We start from the raw sequence: 25,037 nt of genomic DNA, 5'->3' as shown, positions 1-25,037 counted from the left end.
GGCTTGCTTGCTCCAGTGAAGGAGGAAGCCAAGGTTCCCCGCCTGCTGCTGCTGGGCTCTGAGCTTGCACTCTAAGAAACAAAGTTGTAATTATAGAAGCTAAACAAACCCCATGCTTTCAGCCAGCCAGCTGAGCTGGAGTTGCAACAGTGTTCAATTATAGAAGCCAAGAAAACCCAGATCCCTGCTTTCAGCAGCCGAGGCCTAAGAGCTGGAGCCGAGCCTCAGAGCTAAAGCCGGCTCTCAGTTCCAGTGACAGCCATAGAAGGTAAATAAATCCCAGAATAAAAAAAGAAAAGAAACAAAGGAAAGGTTGGGAGCTTCAGCTACCCGCCAGCCTGAAAATGGCCTTCAGCCCCTCACCCAGACTGGCCAGGCACCCCAGTGGGGACCCCCACTCTGAAGGGGGTGTGACAAGCTGCAAACAGCCATCATCCCCTCATCCTGGCTGGCCAGGCACCCAAGCGGGACCCCCACCCTGATCCAGGACACCCTTCAGGGCAAACCAGCCAGCGCCCACCTGTGCACCAGGCCTCTATCCTATATAGTAAAAGGGTAATATGCCTCCCAGCACTGGGATCAGCAGAGCAGCAAGGCCTCCTAGCACTGGGATCAGCAGAGCTGCGAGGCCTCCTGGCCCCTGGAGCAGCATGACAGGGGGCAGTGCCCAAACCCCCTGATCGCCCTGCGGCTCTGTGTGTGACAGGGGGAAAGGCCACAACCTCCCTATCCGCCCTGCTCTGTTCATGACAGGGGAAGGCGCCCCAACCCCCTGATTGGCTCTGCTCTGTGCCTGATAGGGGGGAGCTCCCCAACCCCCTGATTGGCCCTGCTCTGTGTGTGACAGGGTGGAGCCGCAACCTCCCCATCGGCCCTGCCTTGAGTGTGACAGGAGGGAGTGCCCCAACCCCCTGATCAGCCCTGCTCTGAGTGTGACAGGGGGGAGCTCTCCAACCCCTCGATGGGCCCTGCTCTGTGCGTGACAGGGGGCAGCGCCGCAACCTCCCCATTGACTCTGCCTTGAGTGTGACAGGGGGGAGCACCCCAACCTCCCAATCGGCCCTACCCTGAGCGTGACTAGGGTGGCATCACAACCTCCCGATCCGCCCTGCTCTGTGCATGACAGGAAGCAGCACCCCAACCCCCAAATCGGCCCTGCTCTGAGCCCGACCAGGGGTTGCACCTAGGGATTGGCCTGCCCTCTGCCACCCAGGAGCAGGCCTAAGCCAGCAGGTCGTTAACTCCCAAGGGGTCCCAGACTGTGAGAGGGCACAAGTGGGGCTGAGGGACACCCTCTCCCCCACCCCCCGCCAGTGCACAAATTTTTGTGCACCGGGCCTCTAGTGATGTTACAAATATCCAACTGGCCCTTGGCCAAATAAAGGTTCCCCACCCCTGTTTTAGAGTATAGTCTCTTTCCCTATAAAAAGAAAAGTTTGCTATATAACAGTAGGCCTTGTTACCCAGGCAGCAGTCTCATACGTCTCATACTTACTTTGTCTCTTAATTGCATCATTTTCTCTTGTACTTGATTTAATCTTATGCTGTTTGGTACAGTATCATGACATACAGCTTATAGCCCAGGAGCAATACACCATATCATATAGCACAGGTGTACTGCAGGCTATCCCACGTAGGTTTATGTAAGTGCACTCTAATATCTGCTTTGTAAATTATAAATGCCAACAGAAGAGACATTTTAAACTCAACAGTAAATCACTTTCCCCCCAGTTTTATTGGGATAAAATTGACATATGATATTGTGTAAGAGTCAGGTATACAATCTGATTTTATACACGTATACTAGTATATAGTGAGATGATTACCATAATTGGGTTAGTTAACAACTCCATCACCTCACATAAATACCTTTGTGTGTGTGTGTGTGTGTGTATGTGTTGATATCATTTAAGAGTTAGTTTGTTAGCAACTTTCAAATATCTAATACAGTATTGTTAACTATAGTTATCATGCTATACATTTGGTCCACAGAACTTACTCATAACTAGAAGTTTTTATCCTTGACCAATATTTTCCATTTCCCGTACTCTCCACCTTGACAACTCTCATTCTACTATCTGTTCCTATAGATTTGTTTCTGCATACAGGTGAGAACATTTAGTATTTGTATTTCTGATATATTTCACTTAGCATAAGACCCTCAAGGTCCATCCATGCTGTTGCAAATGGGAGGATTTTCTTCTTTTTATGGCTGAGTAATTGTATATATGTGATATATTCTTTACTCATTCATCTATCAATAGACACTTAGGTTGGTTCAATGTCCTGGCTATTGTGAATAATAGCCAGGAAGTGAACATGGAAATACAGATTGTCTCTTTGAGATAGGACTGCATTTCTTTTAGATATGTACTCAGAAGTGAGATTTGCTAGATCATATGGTAGTTCTATTTTTAATATTTTGAGTAACCTCCACACTGTTTTCCATAGTGGCTGCACCAATTTACAATCCCAGCAACAATACACAAGGGTTTCCTTTTTCTCCACATCCTCACCAACACATTTTTTCTTGTCTTTTTATAATAACCATTCTAAGAGATGTGAGATGATTTTTTATTGTGGCTTTAATTTACATTTCCCTGATGAGTAGTGATGTTGACCATCATTTTATGTACCTGTTGGCAGTTTGTATGTCTTTTTTGCAAAAAAAAAAAAAAAAAAGTCTATACAATTATTTGTGTGTGTGTGTTTGCTATTGGGTTATATGAGTTCCTTATATATTTTGGATATTAACACCTTATCAGATATATGGTTTGCAAATATTTCCTCCCATTTCATAAGTTGTCTTTCCTTATTTCTTCTACACTTGTCTTCTCTTACTCCTTTATCCATCTCCTCCATTGAGAACCAATTTTATACAACCAGTTCTCAGGAAAGTATAACTAAGAAACAAATTAACATTTCATTAAAATAGATGGATAGTTTTATATAGTGGATTTCTGAAATGAAACGGTCCTACATGATTTTTAAAATTTAAAATAATAGCCAAAGTACAGTAATCCACAGGGACATGAAAATACCAGTGATAAACACAATCCTTTTCAGAAAGTCCTATATCCAAAAGGATTACCCTGCATCAATAAACTTAGTTTTTCAGTGTGCTCAATTACTACTGCTCTCAATTTCTTATTAAGCAAAATTCAAATAAAACCAAAACAAAGATAGTGTGTATGCTTCAGAGGGGGAAAAAGTGTTCAGCATTTTTTTCTGTATTTATCCAGGGCAGTTCAGGTCTGTATGCTTGGTCTCTGGGGTTCTATGTGCTGTACTTGCCAATGCTGAGTCCTGCTCGAGACAGGACTGTTGATGGATATACAAGTGGGTTGTAAATGTGCAGATGGAAGGTCATGGTCATCCTCTAGAATCAAGTAATCAGGAACCAAATCACAGGTATTAATAAAGAGTCTGCATTTCCTGGAAGTGCTTCTGAAAGTAATCAGGTTGGGTGTTTTTGATACAAAAGTTGAAGTAACGAGTAATTCTAAAATGCTTGCTCAGACTCTGAAAGAGGAAGCTGTGGAGAAAAGTATTTGACACGCCTTCAGAGCCTTAGCTCTCATCCTTGGCTGCACATTGGAAGCGCTGGGGGAAAATTAAACCGACCAGAGATTCTCATTTTTTTTGGCATAAGGTACAGCCTGGGCATTGGAGCTTTAAAAGCACCTCACGTGGTTCTAATGTGCACTACAGGTGGAGAAGCGCTGATCTGTGGAAGGAAGCAGAGTCTGCAGCACAATTGGATGTTAAGCCCTGTGACTCCAGGTGTGGTCTGAGGACCAGTAGCATCCGCATCCTCTCACTACAAAGGTAGAATCTGAGGCCCCCACCTCAGACTTATGGAATGAAATATGCATTTAAACAAGACCCTTAGGTTCCTATGCACATTAAAGTTTGAGATGTCTTCAGTCACCTGAGCCCACAGGAGTCCTTGAATGGTTAGGTGAAGGCTATAATTAAAGATACTTTCCTAGCCCTAATTTCCTCCACTTAACCAAACAGGCTTCAGTCTTAATTTAGTTTTACTATTATGCCTCCCAAATGGAAAGAGCTATTTCTTTATTACAATACATTAAGTTGAATTTAAGATGAAAGCTAGGCTTCTTCAAAGGTCTCAAGGAATTTCCCAAGTAGAGAAAAAGCTTGTTCCATTATAGTGCCATAAACAGTGGCTTTCAACTCCCACTGCATATATAACTACCTAGAGAGCTTTTTAAATGTACTGGTTCCACATCGTATCTATTGAATTATAATTTCTCGGGGACGAGGCACACATTGGTATGTTTTAAAGCTCTCCCGTGGAGTTTAGTGTGCAGCTAGCTATGAGAACCACCGTGGCTGAACTCTAAGTTTATTGACTCCTACATATTGGTGCCTCATTTCTTTCTTTTCTTTTCTTTTCTTTTCTTTCCTTTTCTTTTCTTTTTTTTTTTTGTTAATCCTCACCCTAGGACAGTGGCCGGCAAACTGCGGCTCGCGAGCCACATGTGGTTCTTTGGCCTCTTGAGTGTGGCTCTTCCACAAAATACCACGTGTGGGCCCGCATGTACAGTGCGATTGAAACTTCATGGCCCATGCGAAGTCGGTATTTTGTGGAAGAGCCACACTCAAGGGGCCAAAGAGCCACATGTGGCTCACGAGCCACAGTTTGCCAACCACTGTCCTAGGATATTTTTCCATTGATTTTTAGGGGGGGGTGAAAAGGAGGGAGGAAAGGAAAGAGAAAAATAGAGAAACATCAATGTGAGAAAAGCACGTTAATTGGTTGCCTCCTGCCTGCTCCCCAGTTGGGGCTGGGGATCGAATCTGCAACCCAGGTATGTGCCCTTAACTAGGAATTGAATACACTCAAACCATTGAGCAACACAAGTCAGGGCTCGGTGCCTCATTTCATTCAAATATAGTGGAGTCCATCATTGTGGCTTCCTTGAGACTGTTATCAATCACTTCATTAAAATGTATCAATTTGCATTATAAGATGAATTAAATATTTATTGTGCATGGTAATTTGGCATTCATTTCAGTTCATCCCTATTTCATAGTTAACAGTTGATTATCTACATTAATAAAGTAATGCCAAGTATACCGATGGTCATATCCAAGTAGTACAGATTTATTCCTTTATGAAATAAAACATTTCCTTTCATTGTCTTTTTGCCTTGACATATCCTTAGTTAAGTATAAACATTAGCTTGTGCCCTCTCAGTATCTGCCAGCTGAATAGTGCCAAGAGACAACTATAGGGTGCTACTTGGCAGGAAGACATCAGCCGTCATTAAAAATCCACAAAACCGATACAGTCCAATACAACTTTCTGATTACAGAGTCAAAACTGCATATGCGGTGAACTGATACACATAAACTGCATTTTGCTCTTCAAACACAAGTTTAAAACAACTAGGAAATCAGACAACTAAAAGGAAGCGGTTGAGCAAATCACTTGATTGAAGATAAACAAGCAGGGGACTTAAGTAAAATGAGCAGGCTTAACCCTAAGTCACTGCCAAATAATTTTAAAAAATAAGCTCCACATAGTATAAAAATTGAATAATATACAGTTAAAGCTTCCTCTAAATACACAGATTTTATTTCCATCTTGAAAAGAAAAGCTTCAAGTACAGAATTCCATTGCAAGTTGAATTTGGTTATTCCTAAGAAAGTCATCTGTTTGGTTCCTTAGATTTTCTATTTATACTTGTCCCTTAAGTAAGCACTGCAAAGACTATTTGTGCAAGACAAGCATGTCAAACTCAAAGGCTAACACGGGCCAAATAAACAAACTTTAAGTTTATGTGGGCCGCAAAAAAACAAAAGCTTCAATTTTCATAGAAACAGGTTTATTTCGATAGTGACATGCTGAATACAAAGGGCTGAAATAAATGAGTAACTGTTAACATAAGATAATAGAACATTTTCATAAAAATTAATACTTTTTTCTTGAATATTAACTTACCAGACAATGAGTAACTGCACAAATTAATAAGTGTAATACAAATAAACCCATTTTTCTTGTTCTCCAAAAGTGAAATATTTCCTCTTGCGCACACCAAACAAGTCAGTACAAGACTAATGACATGGCAATTGGCTACTAAAAAACTAGCTGCTAGTGTTAGTGAAGAGAAATGGTGCGCCAGCGCATAAGGTGCGTAAGGGAAATGAATGCAACATGATTATAGTAATCAGTTATTAGAAAACATTGTAGTTCGTTATTAATAATTATGTATAACAGGATATTGTAAAAATTAAATTACAAAAGTTTTATTAAAACATATCTTGCCTACTGTTATATTGGCTGGGCCGCAAAAATATTCCTTGTGGGCCACATGCGGCCCGTGGGCCACGAGTTTGACATGCTTGGTGTAAGACATTACTAAAGTATTGTCCAAAATGACATTTTCCAAGTATAAAGCGATATGTAAATGTTATTAAAGCCACACACAGCCTTTGAGATTCCTGTTATGCTCTGTTGGGAAAAGCTCCATCCAGATGCTAGAAGACTTTTTTAAATGTGAGCTTTTATAACCAGGACAGGTCTTTGAAAAATGATGACTTAAATTTTTAACTTATGTCATTAGGTCATACCAACATTAAATTCGAGAGACCTCAGGCTACAAATGATCTTATTTTAAATGAAAACTTTTTTTCTTTTCTATTAGGCTTAGAGTTATTCTTAAATCAATTCTTTAAGTTAAATGAGAATCCTTAATGGCCTATGAACAAAATTTATAGTAGTAAATTGTATATAAATATAAAACGATTACATATTTATGATTAAATTCTTAATAAATGATGAACCATTTAAATGAGAATAATCCAGTTATGTGCACATTATAAACTTTTCTCATAAATCTGTTTCTGAAAGATCACCATTTTATCATTTGCAAATCTTAGAAGCAAATCATATAGAAAAAAGCAACAGTCTTGGACAGGTGTGGGGGAATGTAACAATCCACTTAAGTAGGTAGCTGTTCTTACCACTGGGTGATTATGGTTTATTTTGTTCTTTTTCAGTTTGTAGAGTATGCAGAACTGTCTCTGCTTCCATTAACTTTAAATGTCCTGTTAAGAATGTATAATCAAACATCTAAGGGGTAACATTATGAACCACATGGGAGGAAGGTAGAGAAAATTGCTCAGGACAGGTACTGCCTCCAGACTCTTCTAGTAACTACCTATGAAACCTCAGTACAAGTACTTCACTACTGTGAGCAGATGCCCCATCTTTAACATTTGGAGGTTTGGCTAAATCCACCTTGAGGTCACTATCAATTCTCAAAATAGCCTGTGGCTTAAATTCTGGTTTAGCCATGATGTAGTGTAGATAACAAATAGGATAACATATTTCAATTTTGCATCTTGATTTAAGAATACTTACAGGTAAGGCTGGTGGTCCTGGAGGTCCTGTTTCACCCTAAAATAAATTAAAGAAAAGTTGCAGTTACCAGTAGCCTCTTTTTACACATAATATTTGTAAATTAATAGATAGAAACAATATCTGAATAGATAGATAAATCCTGAAGAAAAGAAAAGTAGAAGTTTATCTTGATAAAAACACAATGAGAAATGTATCATGTGCTTTGAGCTCTCATGATATAAATATCACCTGGTGCACTCTTCTGGGTTTTTTTTTGCAGGACTTGTTTTGAAAAGCTAAAATAATCTAATTTCTATACTTTTATCCACTGAACCAAAATTAGAAAGAATATTTCTTCAAATATGACCATTTGCCAATGGAGCAGCTGGGACATGTCACAATGACGGACAATTTTTCTGACAAAGTTAGGATGAGGATCAGCAGAAATAATAAATGGATGTTCCCACTTCATGCCTCCCAGCTGCAAGAAGTGGTCCCATGGCTTCTTCTAATGCTCTGCTGAATTGGCATTGCACTTGCCATCAATTGTAAAAGGTTTTGCCCATATTTATGTATTTTTAAGTACTAACATTGCTTTGCTGATGTATGTGAATACAAATTACCAGATGGATGTATTGATAAACGAGTCAAAGTCTTTAAAAAATGGTTCATCTAAAAGTTCACTATTTTCTGATATGTAAATACTAGTGGCCTGGTGCATGAAGTTTGTGCACATTAAAAGGGAATTAGAGGAAATATTTTAATATTGCTATTTTCCCTTTCTCTATAATAGAAGTGTCAGAGATGAAAGAAAATTAGTAAAATGTATATGAAAATCTTCCTCCTGTTAGAGTCTGGGGCGCACCACGGGACCCAGAGTCAAGTCATTAAGACCAAGCATCATGGCTATAATCCTTATTTAAGTGGAGACTATGGAGAGCGTACGCTATGTGGCATGGGGCACTGGGACCTTGTATTCTCAGATTGAAACTATCTCTATAACTTTCTCTTTTCTCATCTAATATAGTCATCTCAAAAGTTAAGACAGCATTGTATATTCATTATTTGGGGGAATGACTGAATACAAATGACCAATCTTTGTTAAGAAACATTGATGTAGCCTGTATCACTCACTGAGGACCGATTTACAAGACCAGCTTTAATGCAGAGGTAAATATTGACGACAGACAAGGATTTCTAAAGCGCTGATGGTGGAGAACTACATATAATGCAAAACACCCATGCATACAATTCTCATCAAATTGGGATCATCCAATGACCTTGCGCCAAACGACTCTTGCTTTTACTATTTCTTAATTCTCTTTTCAAGGTCAATTGCCAATATGCCACTATAAAATGGCATATAAGAAAAGGTGGCAGGAAATGGAGCATTTAGACGAAGATACTAAATTAGCCTCCTTTCCCCCAAAGGCCACCTGCTTCACCATTACAGTAGCAGCTCAGTGCTACTGGCAAAGTTCCCTGATACAGGACACGGTTGCTAATTTGGTGATGGAATACCTAATGCTGTTAAGCAAGAAATAGAAAAGGGAAATCTTATAAACACAAATTAATGTTGACTAGCAATTGCGCATTTAGTCTCTTCAAACTAATTAAGTGAACCAAAAAAAGGCTTTTCTTATTCAGATGCCTTTAACATAACAGCCTTTGGTTCATTTGAACAAAATTAACTTTTGGCAGTTAAACAGGATCAATGAAAAGTCACTGCGCAGGTTCTCGGGGGTTTCTTAAGATCGGCACTTTTCTCGGTGAGCATGATACCTTTTCTCCTTTGGGGCCAGGTGCACCACGAGGACCCAAGTCACCTTTCAAACCCTGTACAAAAAATAAAACCGATGTGATTTCTATACACAGTGCACAGAAAGCTTCCATTTCTAACGAGTCATTAGTCACAAAATAAATCATAATTTACTGAGCTCCCAAACCACATTCTGCAGTGTGTGGAATGGAGAGAAATGGAGACAACTGGCAGTGAAATGACAAGCAACATCTGCGCTGCGGTGGGTATAGATATGTTAAATCAGTGTGAGTCCTCCATTGTGCATATTTGTGCAACTTTGCTTCCTGCTAAAATGACATTAATTCACCATCTGGGAGAATATCACTTAGATCTATATGAGCTTTTAAGTATCCACTTTGGATTAAATTTGGAGATGTTGTAAATACCTCTGATTTAGCATTGATTTGCCCCCAAAATTCAAGATTTAAATTTAAAAAAATATTTTTATGTCTCTATCAAGAAATCTCATTGTTGGGGGAAAAGAAATGAAAGATGTATTCTTTTCCAACCACTCACAAAGCTGAAGCTAAAATGTAATCTCTTTTCTGTTTTAAAGTGTGATTTAGTTCTTGAATTTCTCTTTTTTTTTAAACCTGGATTTATAAAGCTATCAAATGAAACTATATAAGATACAGCATATCAGACAGTAAATGTATTCATAAATCTCCTAGACTCTTGGGTGTTTTAGTGGGCCTTTAGTTGATTTGACTCAGAAATGACAGCTTTCAGAATATTACAACACATTTCACCACAGGAGATCAGTTCTACAGCCAAATGTACTCACAGTGTAAATACAAAGAAAGCTAGATAGACATACCTTGACTGTGTGGTAAATAGGAAAAAATATCTTTCCTTGTACTTAATTTAACACATTGAACGAGGGAAGAACAATAATGGAAAAAGAAATATTCGGAAGCCATACAATGCACAGCAAATCTAAGTGTCTTACTGTTCCTGAAGGGTCCAGCTATCACTGCTCAGACATTTTGTAGTAAATAAACAATGCCTAGTGCCATCACCTGTAGCTTCCTCAATGCAGAAGCTAACAATAAATTTAAAGGAACAAAAGAAACTGGATACTTAAAATCTTGTTGCAGAGAGTATGTGAAAACTGTAGTCTTATACTTAAAGGAAAAAAAAATGAATGAAAAGAGCATCTAAGTGGAAAAAGAAAACGACCCTTTGTAATTGCATAAACACAAATGTAGTTTATAGCGATGTAGTTTATAGCGATGTTTCTTTCATCATTACCTTGGAGTAGTTATAGACCAAAGATGAGTGAAAAATAAATCATCTTTGAGATGTCATATTCTCTTATTCTCTGAAATATCCATTCCTTCCCAACTCGAGCAGCACATGCTCTATTTGTACCTGCCTCTGGAGTGAAACTTTCAACCCACATATTCTGAACACTTGTGGGAACAAAACTACCAGTCCTGTAACCAGTTTTTATTGTTAATGCACTCCTTCATTCATCCACTTAGTCAATAAACATTTATTGCATGCCTGTGTGCAGTCACTCTTTCAGCCTTCAGACCTGCACTGTCCAACACAATAGCCATGAATGGCGTGTAGCTTTTGAGTCCTTGCAATGTGGCTAGTCTGAGCTGAGATGTGCTGTGAGTGTGAAATACTATTGGCTTTTTGATATTTGGTACAAAAAAAGATGCAAATTACTTATTAATACTTTCCATGTTGATTATACATATATCAAAATAATAAGCAACATTTTGGACATGGGATTCAATAAGATATGCTATTAAAATTAGTTTCACCTATTTCTTTTAACTTTCCTAATGTAGCTACTAGAAATGTTATATTTTTACATATGTCTTGAATTTGTAATATTATATTTTAAAATAATATTATATACATAACATTATGTAATACACAACATAATGTAGTTCTCTGATACAGAGGTACAAAAGAAGAGCAAGAAGTTCACAAAGACTCTCTCCTTGACCAAACTTTAGTCAGGCTCCTTTGAGCTCTCTTCTTGATGAGGCCTCAATCTTGGTCCCCAGCCTGCCCCCCATCCTTGATATCTGATCAGGCTCCTCATCCCCCATATTTGATGTCTTTGGCCTGCCGTTAGCAAGAATCCCCCTACCCTTGTTGTCTGTTCTTAGTAATTTTCCATTCACTGACTCATCACTCTGTGGGCTGGCTATAAATCCCATTTGTTCTATTTGTATTCAGCGTTGAACACAATCTCTCTTCCCTATTGTAATACCCATATAAGCAACAGTCTTGAGTAAAAAGTCTTCCTTACCATTTTAATAATTTTTTTCCTTAACAAAAATCAAGATCTCTGCCCTTATAGAACTCATGCTTTAAGATAAAGGTGACTGACAATAAATAGGTCAACCCGCTGAATGTGATAGACGTGAAGGAAGTGAGAACTACTACTTCAGCTGGGGTGGTCGGAAGCAGCCTGTGTGCGGAGGTGACATTTGTTGTTTCAAAAGATCCAGCCATGCAATGATCCCGGGGAAAGCACTGGCGTTGAGGGAACAGCTAGCACAGAGCCCCGAGGGCGAAAGGAGTGTCATGAGTAAGCAGGTCAGGAACCAGAGAGTAAGGAAAGGTTAGCCAGGGGTCATGGCACACAAATTGCTGGCCATAGTAAGAAGGATAGGGTTTGTTGTAAGTACAAATGGGAAGCCACTTATTGTTTTAAACATGGAAATGACCTGATTTGACTGTGTTTCAAAAATAAACCACTGGCTACAACATGAAAATAGACTAAAGGCAGCAAGAGTGGAAGCAGAGAAGGCGCTATAGCAGCTTTTCAGTCAAGGGAGCAGGATGGCTGAAACAGGGTGGTGGTAGAGAGCGAGAGAAACATCGATGTCTGAGAGAAATATTGACCAGTTGGTTTTGCACCTGTAATGGGGATTGAACATGCAACCTAGGTATGTGCGCTGCCTGGGAATCGAACGTGCAACCTTGTTGGTGTATGAATGACGCTCAACCAACTGAACCAACTGAACCAACCGGCCAGGCAGGAGTCACATTTTATGCATAACCTTCACTAAGTTACTTAAGCTTCCCTATAAAACACATTATAAATAATAGTTATCTGGAAGGCTTATTCTGAGAATCATATGTTGTAAGAACACTTAGCACATGGTAGGTACTTAATAAATGCTGCTTCTACTTTTCAAGTCCAAGTTGAATGGATAATTAATAGTTGAGTTTTGTACTCATGTTGATGGATATGTACAATTGTGCTTTAACTCACATAAGGATAAAATGCAATTGAGAAGTATTGCTTTCGTCAAGCTTCTGCTTTTATGGCCACTGAAGTGGGCCCATGTAACTCATGTCTTCCTGTGACAGAGTACAATGTTTTTAAGGCCGTGGCATCATAATAGGTTCTGAGAAACAGATCTGTAATGCTTTTTTCAAGTGCAATTTTTCTCCTCATGTCACACTGGTGCTGCTATCCATGGTTATTGAATACTGGGGAGAAAAAGACATAGTGCTCACCATAAAGCATAAAGAATCAAATGGAACAGACTCCGAATTCAATATTGAATAAGGTTGGCATCTATTACCAAGGTTCTCAATAAAATTCATGTGTATAAAGATTCTGAAAAGTACAGTAGTTGATTCTGTATGCGAAGCAGAGACAGAACTTCATCCAAAGGCAAGTGGAAAGCTGAAGGACGATTGTAACCACATTTATAAAAGCAGGTAGATGACTAAATTAGTTTTTATTGGAAGATCTACTCATGAAATCTAGCATTTTTGAAAATCAGAAGATGATACAAAATAATGTTATTTGTTAAAATTTTTAACCCATCGATGATGCTTTATCTATCTTCCACTGACTGCATCTTACTCCCCAGCAATGGCACCAGCTATTCGCTTTGTTATTCCAATATTTTTTTTATTCAGGATTACAGATTGCATTGGTATAAGGAGATTAACATGATTATTTTAAGGACACCAGTTGCTGTAATTCTGATAAGGAATGTTTGAAAGACAATAATAAAGATGCAGAGGAAGAGACTAAACTCAGTGATTGAAATCTACTTTTCTAAGATGATATAACCCCACACAAACAAATGAATGAATAGCTATTTCTATTAGAGGTAAGCATGTTTTATTTAACAGTTTCTAAAAACAGCAAATGTTTACATAGCTCTTACTGTACGTGAGTCACTGTTCTACATGTTTTACATAGGATAAGTCCTATAATCCTCAGCAAAAGCCTTTGAGTTAAATATTATTAATATGAAGACCCCATTGTGTAAATGAAGAGACTCGTCCAGAAAGTATAAGTAACGTACCAAGTAGTATGACAGCCAGGCAGTGGCTGAGCTGGGATCTGAGCCCAGGTAGGCTGGCTTCAAAGGCCACGTTGACAATGTTGCAAGTCTCCCTCTCAAGTCTGTTCTGAGATGCCACTGTTGAATGTGTCTCACAGTAGGCCACAATCAAAATCATTTAATTATAAACTAGAATGTCTTAAAGCTGGGGTCTTGTATTTTGAATTGCAGGCTAAATTGCAGCAATTCTAAAATTTGACAATTTCAATATATGTCTGCCATGCATTATTTAAACTATATATTTGGTATGCAATCTATAATAATAAAAGTGTAATATGCTAATTAAACCAGACAGCTGAACAACCTTCTGGACGTCCTTCTGGATGACCTTCTGGATGAAGCTGGGGCTGCGAGGGCCGAGCCCCTTGCATGAATTTTGTGCTTTAGGCCTCTAGTATTTAATATTTAAACTGTATGTGTTTAGTCAATACTGTTGGTCTAATACTCAAATATGCTAGCGATCAATCCACAGTTTATACACACACACACACACACACACACACACACACAGGGAGGGAGGAGGAGGAGGGGGAGGAGGAGGAGGAGGAGGAGGAGGAAGAGAGAGAGAGAGAGAGAGAGAGAGAGAGAGAGAGAGAGAGAGACTCAAGCTTGAACTTAAAAAGAAGTCAGGGCCTTTTTTTTGTCCTAACGACTAAGATTTGCCACTGGTATTTAGTTGGTGAGCTTCAAGGATGCTGAACATTCTGCTCTTGTAAGACAGTCCCACATGGCAAAGAAATGTCTTGCCCCAAATGCCAACATTACCCCCTTGAGAGAGATCGAACCACTGCACCCTCCCCTTTAAACAAGGCTTGCACTTTCTGAAGTGAGCTTGCACATTTTGTAGGAAATCTGGCACAGAAATTATTAAAAGATACATTTACATCAAGGTATATGTAATATGCAAGAATAAAGACTATAAAAAGGGCCTTTGGTTCATGTAGTAGAAATATTAAATTCTTCCAATTTTCTCTGACTTGGAAAGAAGCTGGAGTGAGCTGGCCCATTGATTTGATTCACTACACATCCTAACAGAATATTCCTGAAGTTATAATACCCATCATGGCTTGACTTCAATTCAAATGGAAATAGCTATTATAATAGCCTTCATTCCCTACAAATGCGTACCTGTGCTTATGGAAAGTCAAAGTCACTGTCATAAGTGCCGAGTGATTTTTAGTTTGCAGAGTCTGTTTACTTTGGCATTGAAAAATAGACAATAACATGGGTGGCATGAGTTAGTGGGAAAATAAGAGGCTTTTCAGTTAAACGTGTAGGGTGAAAGGGGCTGATTTTTACCATTTTCTAAAGGAACGTTGCTTAATTTCCCAAGCCTTTATTTCTTGACTGTGAAATAGTCTAGCTAGCCCATAAAGCTAGGGTGAGGATCGAATTTCAAATTCCTCATGAAAACAGTTGGTAAACAATAAACAACCACTACCAATGCTATAATAGCTGCACACTTGATTCTTCACTCCGATTTGTGGTAAAGGGGAAGGAGGAGAACTTCCATTACTTTCCTTATTTCTCTTTAGTCATGACTCCTAAATATCTTTGGCAAAATTAAGGAAAGGAAAATAGTATCATCTACATGTTAATTAAGTAACCAACTGTGAAAAGCTAGTCACTGTGCTTTATCATGCTTTATGGTGTACCTAATGAGCTACATTAGACAGCGATGTGGTTAAAGAAATGGCAGCCTGTGACTGGGGCATGTGAAGGACACTTCCAAGATCCTCCTCAAAGTGGAACAGTCATTGCGCTCACCAGGCTGTGGGCTCTCACGACGAGTTGATCTACTCAGGTTTGGACTCATACAATGGCGGCCAGAGTGTTTGGGCATTTAATGGGCACTCAAGTACATCTGTGTATCAGTTGATTAATTCTAAAAAGCCACGTCACCTTACTTTCAGACACCATAAAAGTTTTCCTCAAATCTTTAAGTTAATGTGAATGTATGTCAGGTTCCAATCCCTCAGGCCTCTTTCTAGCTTTATTCTCAAGTATTTGGGATAATCCTTTCTCTATTCCAATTCTAACATTATCTTAATAAACTTCTAAAAAATTTATTTTGCTTGTCTATCTCAGAAAGCCCACATAAATGTAGCTTGGTTATCTGTGCAACAATATAGTTAATTTGTTTCAACATTACTACATTTCCTGTAAGATAACATCTTTCCCATAATGAATGGTCAAAACCTTGGGTTATTTTTGAGTCTTCACTGTAATCAAGTACCATACTGTATAGTCTACCTATGCAATATCATTGTGTGTCCTCCCTTCCATCTCTGCTATTCTAATTCAGGCTCCATATACTTATATTTTAGACTATTTTAACAATCTCTCAGTTTTTAAAATGAAACATTAGCAAATATTATTGAGAATATATTCACTCCAAAAAATTTATGAAGTACTAGGGATTTCAAGAAAAGGTCTTTGCTTTCATGAAGAGTATGATAGAAGAACAAACAAACAAACAAACAAAAAACACAGGCAAAAGCCCCAACTCTCCATAAGACAAATCTTCATTTAACACAGCTTGGACCATCTCTCTTCTCTGTGCAGAGGAGGAAGGACAAGCATCCTCACATACATACTTTCCACACTGTGGCTCCAGCTGTATTACTCTTTTATTGTTCCCACAATGCCTTACATGTAGCAGGAATCCCAGAAAACCTGCGTGGATGCTTTAAATTTCCTCATGCTTTCCAAATGTACAATCTTAACCTCTTTGAAGGAAATCTTAGTTATGGGGGCTTCAGGATCTATTCGTAGTTCGTCACTTTATAGACTCTGAGAAATAATTATTCTCAGCTGGTGGCAGAGCTGGCACACAAACTGGACCCTGGCTTTCCACTCCGGAACTGGTACCACTGCATCAGGGACCTCCAATGACAGGGGAGGGAGGTGAATCAGAGGCTCCATTTAAATGTGTGGGCCCAGGGCTGTGACAGTGCAGGTCCTGATGTACAGCAGGAGGTAGAGAAGAGGCAGAGGCTCCCCTCGCTGCAAGCCACAGGTGCCGGCTCCTGTTCTCTGGTGTATAAATATGGCTTCAAAGGGGAGAGGAAAAAGAATGAGGGTCACACTGCAGATGCAAAGGTGGCTTCTCAGGAAGTAAATAACAGTGAAACCCTGGGGTCAGGCCTCATGCCAGTGTTCACCACTAACTCTCGGGGCTTTGGAGGAACCCTCCACACAACTGGGGTGAACCTCTTACTTTGTCCAGAGGCCCCAAAGACTGTCATGATCAGCCTCCCTTCCCACGCAGTGACCTGCTATAGGCAAGATGGGGTTTGCTATAGAGGGATTTGATGCCTCTATGGCATTAAGGAATCAAATCTAGCTTTGTTATTCTTTTATCCATAAAGCAGGTAGTGTGGCCCTTCAGAGCCTTTCAAAAATGTTTTTCATGCAGGTGAAAAAATAAAATTGCGGGAGAAAAATACGATTCTCATTGTGGACACTTTCCCTGGTAAAGTTAGCGGATCTGTAGTAAGTGGTGAGGTTGATGACCTCAAGTAAGATTAATCTACATTTCAGAGAAAAACCCAGATTTGGGCCCTTCAATTTCATCATAAGAATCTAAGTAAAGCTCCAGGAATAACTGTCATAAGGGGAAGGAGAGGAGATAGTAGGATCGGAGGTGTGACAGGCAAGGGTATCCATGAGGTTGAGGAACTCCGGCAGGGGGAGGGTGAGCAACACAGACACACGTTTCCCTTCCTTTCTGCCTTTTCTTTTCACCACTGTGATCTTACCTTTCCAGACCCTCCGTAGATGGAGATTTGGGGGAGGATGAAAAGTGACCCCTGGGTAAGAACACAGGCCACAGCAGAATGTAAGAAGTGAAAAGAGAGAGAAAGGAAGACTAGACAAAATGCAAGCCAGAAACAAGGAAGAAAGGGTTGTTAAGGGTAACACAACGGCTTTGAACTACACGGGTCCATGTGTACACAAATTTCCTTTTTATGTTTTTAATCTTTATTATTGAAAGTATTCCATATGTCCCTCTCTTCCCCCCACTGACCTCTTCTAGCCCGCCTCCTCCCGACCAGGCCTTCACCACCCTATTGTCTGTATCCACGGGGTATGCATATATGTATACAAGTTCTTTGGTTGATCTCTTCTCACCCACCCTCCCTCCCCTGTCTTCCCTCTGAAATTTGACAGTCTGTTCCATGCTTCTGTGTCTCTGGATCTATTTTGTCCATCAGTTTATTTTGTTCATTAGATTCCACATATGAGTGCCATCGTGTGATACTTACCTTTCTCTGATTGGCTTATTTCGCTTAGCATAATAATCTCCAGGTCTCTCCATGCTGCCTCAAAGGGTAAGAGATCCTTCTCTTTTACAGATGCAGAGTATTCCATTGTGTAAATGTACCAGAGCTTCTTTATCCACTCATCTGTTGATGGGCACTTAGGCTGTTTCCAAATCTTAGCTATTGTAAATTGTGCTGCTATGTGGATTGTTTTCAATAAATACCTGTATTATTTCTGATCTGTGGTTAGGAGCCCATGCATGTGGAGGGTCACCTATAAACATTGATCTATTCCATTTTATCCAGAGTGCTTGAGCTTCCTTGGATTTTGGTACCCACAGAGGCAGTGTGTGTGTGTGTGTGTGTGTGTGTGTGTGTGTGTGTATGTTTTGGCACGCACACACGCACACCGTGGAACCAACTAAGTTTTGGGGCAGTCAAAAGTTATATGCACATTTTCAACGGTGCAAGGTTTGATACCACATTGTTCAACAGTCAACTGTATATAAAGTCAAGGAACAACCTGTAGTGAAATTAAAACCTCTGGGTCTCTACTAAGCCATGTGAAAAAATTGCCTTTATTCTTACACTGTAGTTGAATCGTAATAGCATCAGGTAGCCAACATATTTCAGTAGCAAAATGTAAAGCCTACTAGAAAAAAGAGAGTTGGGCTTACATCTTCTCCATTAATGCCAGCCAGACCTGGATCGCCTTTTTCTCCTTGTTCACCCTAGAAAGAAACAATTTATACAATGAAAAATATTGTATATATATACCTTTACTAAGAAAAAACAAAAGAGTTACACTGTTTGGGTATTTATAAAAATGTGATTACTTTGTTAATCCCTTGAAAGAAACATTTCCTTAAAAAATAATTCTGAGATCTAGAATCAGAGAGGGGTTTAAAGGTCCAAGAAAAGCTGCATAAAAATGATTAGAGTAGAAATAAAACAAGGATTATTTATTTGCCTCTATAAGCAATAAGGAACTTTCTGGAGGGCAATCTGGCAATATATATCAGGGTCTTAAATCTGTTCATTTCATTTGGCTCAGTGATTTCACTTCTAAGATTGTATCATAAGGAAATAATACGAGAAGGAAAAAGAAATACAGACTAGGTTATATTACTACAGTGGGTATAAAACTGGTAGAGGAATGGTACCCAATGGATCAATATCTCACACTTATCAAGTTCTCTTAATCTTGGCATCATTGACAATCCTTTGTTTAGGGCTCTCCTCTCTATTGTAGGATGTTTAGCATCATCTCTGGCTTCTTTTCACTAGAGGCCAGTAGCCAGCCTCTCCCCCAGCCCCTCTACCCTCAATCTTAAAAATAAAAATATCTCCAGACATTGCCAAATTTCCCACAGAGGGCAAAATGGCCTCTAGGTGAGAATCACTAATATATTATATATCATGAAAGTATATATAACAGATTTGTAATATGAAATGCTACAACAGACTGGAATGATATACTATAATAAACAACATGGACTTTATTAAGAATAAATGTGCAGTCTTGTATTTAATTTAATTCTGTATAGGTTAGAGAGCCCACTTAGAAATGAAAATATTAAAGGAGCAGAAGAAAATATAAGTGAACATAGCTTAGAGCTCATGGTAAGTCAGAGGTCTTTAAGCATGGAACCTAGAGAAGAAATTTATAATAGAAAAAATTATATATGTGACAAAATATTAATTATACTAGAGGCCCGGTGCATGAAATTCGTGCATGGGGGGGCGTCCCCTCAGCCCAGCCTGCACCCTCTCCAATCTGGGTCCCCTCAGGGGATGTTCAACTGCTGGTTTAGGCCAGATCCTGGGGATAGGGCCTAAACCGGATGTTGGACATCCCTCTCACAATCTGGAACCACTGGCTCCTAACTGCTCACCTGCCTGCCTGTCTGATCGCCCCTAACTGCCCCCCACTGCTGGCCTGGTCAGCCCTAACTGCCTCCCCCACTGGCCTGGTCACCTCTTACTGCCCCCCTGCCAGCCTGGTCGCCCCTCACTGCCCCCCCCCCCTGCTGGCCTGGTCACCTCCAACTGCCCCCCCTGCTGGCCTGGTTGCCCCACACAGCCTGCTGTTCAGTGGTTTGGTCGCCCCTCACTGCCCCCCTGCTGGCCTGGTTGCTCCATGCAGCCTGCTGCTCAGTCATTTGGTCGGCCCTCACTAACCCCCCTGCCAGCCTGTTCGCCCCATGCAGCCTGTTTGGTCGTCCGTTCAGTTGTTTTGGATGCAATGGTAGCTTAGGCTTTTACATTATATATATATATATAGACTAGAGGCCCAGTGCACAAAAATTTGTGCACTCGGGGGGTCCCTCAGCCTGGCCTGTGCCCTCTCACAGTCTGGGGCCCCTTGGGGGATGATCACCTGCTGGCTTAGGCCAGCTCCCTGGAGTATTGGGCCTAAGCTGGCAATCAGACATCCCTCTGGCAGCCCGGCAGCCCTTGGGGGATGTCCACCTGCCAGCAGGGAGCAGGCCTAAGCTGCAGTTGGACATCCTTAGTGCTGCTGAGGAGGCTGGAGAGTCTCCCACCACCACCGCTGTACTGGCAGCCGTCACCCTGGCTTGTGGCTAAGCAGAGCTCTCCTTGTGGGAGTGTGCTGACCACCAGGGGGCAGCTCCTGCATTGAGTATCTGCCCCCTGGTGGTCAGTGTGTGTCATAGTGACCAGTCATTCCCAATCATTCTGTTGTTAGGGTCAATTTGCATATTACCCTTTTATTATATAGGATACTTGCAAGACAACAATAAATACCACAAGCTAAACTAAAAGGCAAGTGAAAAAAATGGGGAAGAGTATATGGTGGCTTACTAGTTAACACACAGTGTTTATCATACATAAGAAAAAGAATAATATCCCAATTGGTAACTGAGCAAAGGATATATCAGGTAATTTACTACAAGCAATAAAAAAGAAATGCAAGATGACATTAATATTTTAACTGGTATTAATTCATCAGGTTATATTTGGGACTAGGTGAACTCTAAAGCATCTCCATTGTAAATTCTATCATTCTTTGGGGGATAAAAAGGCAGGGGGAATTCTATATCCAGACAAAAACATAATGATATTCAAGCATTGCATACTAAATAACTCCTGAACAAAAGAAAGTTGACAATAGTAACCAGCTGTTACTTTTTTATTCACTGAGAAGAAAATGAGTAAAAACACAGCACTACAGATTTAAGGTAGAATTAAAGGAAATTTTATTTGCCACCAGAGGTTGTTGGAGAGTAGATGCATTTAGATTGCTTTTCAGTGTTTGGATAAGTTCAAAAGCAGAAAAAATTAAAAATACAAACCCAACAGAACATCTCTGAAGATTTCTTGGAAAATACAATAAATCATTCTAGACTGATAGAAACTTAAGTGCAATCCCAACCAAAGGAAAGAGGATGAATGGGAATTAGATTACATTTAAGATTTTTCCAATGCCTATTCTTTGATGAAACTAATTTCAAAACTATGTGAAAAGTTAATGTCCTTCCCAACAAAACCACAATGCTTTGGTATTTAAACTATTACATTTAGGTAAGTAGTGAAACCTTTTTATAGAGGTTGAATTAATCAATTATTATCCATTATGCAGGTACAGTAGTTATTAGCATTACTAATGTTTCAATAGATACCAGCAATAATATATTAGCTTCTGTTTTATATGCCTTACTACATGCCAGAATCCATGCGAAGTGCTTGCATAGTAAGGACTCTTTTAAATTCTAGCAGTAATTATAAGTGGGGGTTCTCATCTCCATTTACCTATGATAAATTCACATCTCAGAGGACATATGTAACTTGCACATGGTCAAAGAACTCCTATTATCTCGCGTTATTTGCTCAATTACTTTGATTCACAGGGACTTTCATTCAATTGGTCTAATTTGACCTTGTACCACATGCCCTAAGCTTCCTTCAGTTTTCTGCTCAAGTTGTGGTGTTCAGTTCCTATGGAGTCTTGGATGCTGTCCACATTTCACCTCAAGCTCAACTTTCCTTCCTATCTTTGTGTTCCTGACTTTGGTGTTTCTGAGGCTGGAGTATTTTTTCATCCCCAGAAGGCAGCCTGGAAGGGAGGTGGGGTAGGGGAGGGTATAAGATCCCTGGAAGCAGTCTTCCGCCAAAGAGTGACAGGGGTGGGTGGATTCATGCGTCCATTTCCTAGCCTATAGAGACAACTACAAGGCATGTTCCCCATGATTCCTCAGAGGATCCCCAGCATAACTCAGTCCCAGTTCCCTACAATGATAACCAGCTTAAAACATACCCTTTTATGAACTTTTTCTTGTTACTTGACTTATCCTCCCCGCCCCTTAACACCTGTTTCTTGAGATCCCTCTCAGATAAACTACCTGCCCCAAGCATTGTCTTGAACCTTGTTTCAGGGCAACCCAAGTGAAGGTGATGTCCATCAGCCCCCAGGGTCTGCATTTTTGTCCATACTCACGATCTATCCTTCAACTGCTCTGTTATCTCCACTCTATACTAGTATACCCTGGATCTTCTCCGTCTTCCCGGTGGCGCCAAGTTCAAAGAATCCAACTATCCATCTTCTCTCTTGTTCCTAAGCTGTTGACTAATTCAGGAGAAAATTATATAATGGGGCAGTGAAGCACCATTATAAATTCATGATGACTAACCTCATTCTAGGTCGTTAATCTACTCTATTCCCTTCAAATCCTTAGTATTAGGGTTTCTGCTCTTACTCTCAGATGGCCATGCTTCCTGCAGAGAAAGCAGAAGCCATCCAAGAAGCTTTTCCCTAATGCCTTGAAATCTATGAATTAACTTACATCTATACCACCATTCCCTCTATTCTTATGCATAGAAGAACTGTTTCATTCTCTCTTTAATACTTATCCCTCAACCTGTGCTTTCAATTCCATCTATTTCTTCTCATGCAATTTATGTTTAAACTAGAGGCCCGATGCACAAAATTCGTGCATTGGGGTGGGGGGGGGAGGGGTCCCTCAGCCTGGCCTGCAAAGATGCCAGCATCCCTCACCTCAGACTCTGGCCTGAGGCCCCTTGCCCTCCTCTCTCTTCACCCGGCCAAGCACACATGTTCGACTTTAGAAGTTATTTACTTACTGATGGTTAGTAAATAACTTCTAAAGCTGAACACATTGCCATGAGCCCAGTGTTCCTTGCCAGGGACTCCAGCCCCAGGCTCCTCCCCTCCCCTACTTCAGTGTGTCACAGATGCTGGGCTGGCATTGCAGTGAGCCCAGCATCCCTCGTCGTGGACTCTGGCCCAAGGCCCCTGCCCTTCCCTCCCTCTGGCCAGGGTGCGGACACGGGGCATCCCTGGAGGTGGACTCCGTGAGTCCAGCATTACTTGCTGTGAACTCCGGCCCAAGGCCTCTCCCCTCCCCTCCTTCAGCACAGACGCTAGGCTCACATTGCTGAGAGCCCCGTATCCCTCGCCTCGAACTCCAGCCCAACGCCCCTGCCCTCCCCTCCCTCCATCCGGCCAAGGCGCAGATGCTGGGCATTCCTCGAGGCTGACTCTGGCCCAAGGCCCCTCCCTACCCCTCCCTCCATGCAGCTGGGCCAGACACTGGGCAAGCGTTGCTGGGCAACACCTCCAGCGTCCCGTCCCGGCCACTATGGGCGCCACCATCTTTGTCGCGGAGTGGTGGTTAATTTACATATTACCCTTTTATTAGATAGGGTTGATGCCCTTTCCTCTGAATCCTCAACATCCTTCCTCCTACTCACATCTTTCCAACTACAGTGAAATGTGCAGTTGAACTTTTATGGAAACAAAAATCTCTCACTTGCATCTCCTGTCAGTTTCTGCTTCATCTGCCTCTGTCCATTTTCAGATAAACATTGAAGCAGACCTCCCAGACTTCTTGTCTGCATTCCATTGCCTCTAACTCACTTCAAAGTCTACTCCAGATTGCCCTGTACCCTTCCTGCTCCTCAGAAGCTGGTCATTCCAAGGTCTTAGGTGCCACCATTAGACACCTTTTGGTGTGTTTTCTTCTTTGAGCCACTTATAGCATTTAGTATCTTTTATTTTGACCAGCACCCTCTGAGCAATACTTGCTTGCTGAGACACTATAATATTTGGTGTTTTTTTTCTTTCTACTTCTATAGCCACATTTTCTCATTTTCTTTTGTGCTGGGTGCTCTAGGCATTTCTAGTCCATAGGGATCTGTACCAGGTTCTTAAATTTTCCCTTTCAATGGACTTCCTCTAGGCATCTTCTCCACTTTCATAATTATAGTGACCATGTATATGCTAATGAGTCTCAAATTCCTACTTCCAGACTAGATATCTTTTTTATTTTTAAAGTACAACTTATACACCATAATAATGACATGTTTTACATGTACAGTTCAATGAGTTTCATTACAATTATTTCATTGTGCAACCATCACCACAATTCAGGATTAAAATATTCCCATCATGCAGAAAGCTTTCTTGTGTCAAATTTGTAGTCAGTTGCACATCATATCTACAGCCCAGGCAATCACTGATACACTTTCTCTCTCTCTCTCTTTTTATTTTCTTTCTGGAAATTTCATATACAACATGCAGCCTTTCTTGGTCTGGCTTCTTTGATGCAGCATAGTGGTTTTGAAGTTTACCCATTTTGTTGCAAGGATAAGTAGTTCATTACTAATTTCTGAGCAGTATTCTTAGTATGGATATATGTGTGGCATTTTGTTTATCCATTTACCAATTTCCCATATTTAGCTATCCTATATAATAAAGGGCTAATATGCAAATCAACCAAACAGTGGAACGACCAGTTGCTATGATGCGCACTGACCACGAGGGGGCAGACATTCAATGCAGGAGCTGCCCCCTGGTGGTCAGTGCACTCCCACAGGGGGAGCGCTGCTCAGTGAGAAGCTGGGCTCATGGCTGGCAAGTACAGCGACAGTGGCGGCAGTCTCTCCCGCCTCCACAGCAATGCTAAGGATGTCCGACAGTTGGATATCCCCCGAGGACTCCTGGACTGCGAGGGGGTGCAGGCCAGGCTGAGGGACCCCACTCTTCCCCAAGTGCATGAATCTCATGCACCACGCCTCTAGTTCTAAATAAGGGTGCTACGGACAATGACATACATGTATTACAACTTCTCCTGGGTAAATAAATATCCTGGAGTATAATTACCAGATCATATAATAAGTGCATGTTTAACTTTTTAGGAAACTTCCAAACCTATTTCCAAAGTGCCTGTATCATTTTACATTACCATCATCAGCATATAAGGGTTTCAAATTTCTACTAA

At 40.7% G+C, this 25,037-nt stretch overlaps 1 protein-coding gene across 1 annotated transcript in view; it reads right to left on the bottom strand.

The window, feature by feature from the left end:
• Positions 1-25,037, bottom strand: part of COL19A1 (collagen type XIX alpha 1 chain) — a 301,251-nt gene that overhangs the window by 152,141 nt on the left and 124,073 nt on the right. The window contains exons 13-15 of the mRNA XM_081094481.1: positions 18,453-18,506; positions 9,155-9,208; positions 7,394-7,429 (exon numbers count right to left, since the gene is read on the bottom strand). Coding sequence (XP_080950607.1) covers positions 7,394-7,429; positions 9,155-9,208; positions 18,453-18,506 — 144 coding nt within the window. The remainder of the gene's footprint in view (positions 1-7,393; positions 7,430-9,154; positions 9,209-18,452; positions 18,507-25,037) is intronic.

Source organism: Myotis nattereri (genome assembly GCF_964212035.1).
Source record: "Myotis nattereri genome assembly, chromosome: 6".
In the NCBI taxonomy this organism is placed as follows: domain Eukaryota; kingdom Metazoa; phylum Chordata; class Mammalia; order Chiroptera; family Vespertilionidae; genus Myotis; species Myotis nattereri.
The sequence above is the reverse complement of the archived record's forward strand: the minus strand, read 5'-3'. Positions and strand labels throughout refer to the sequence as shown.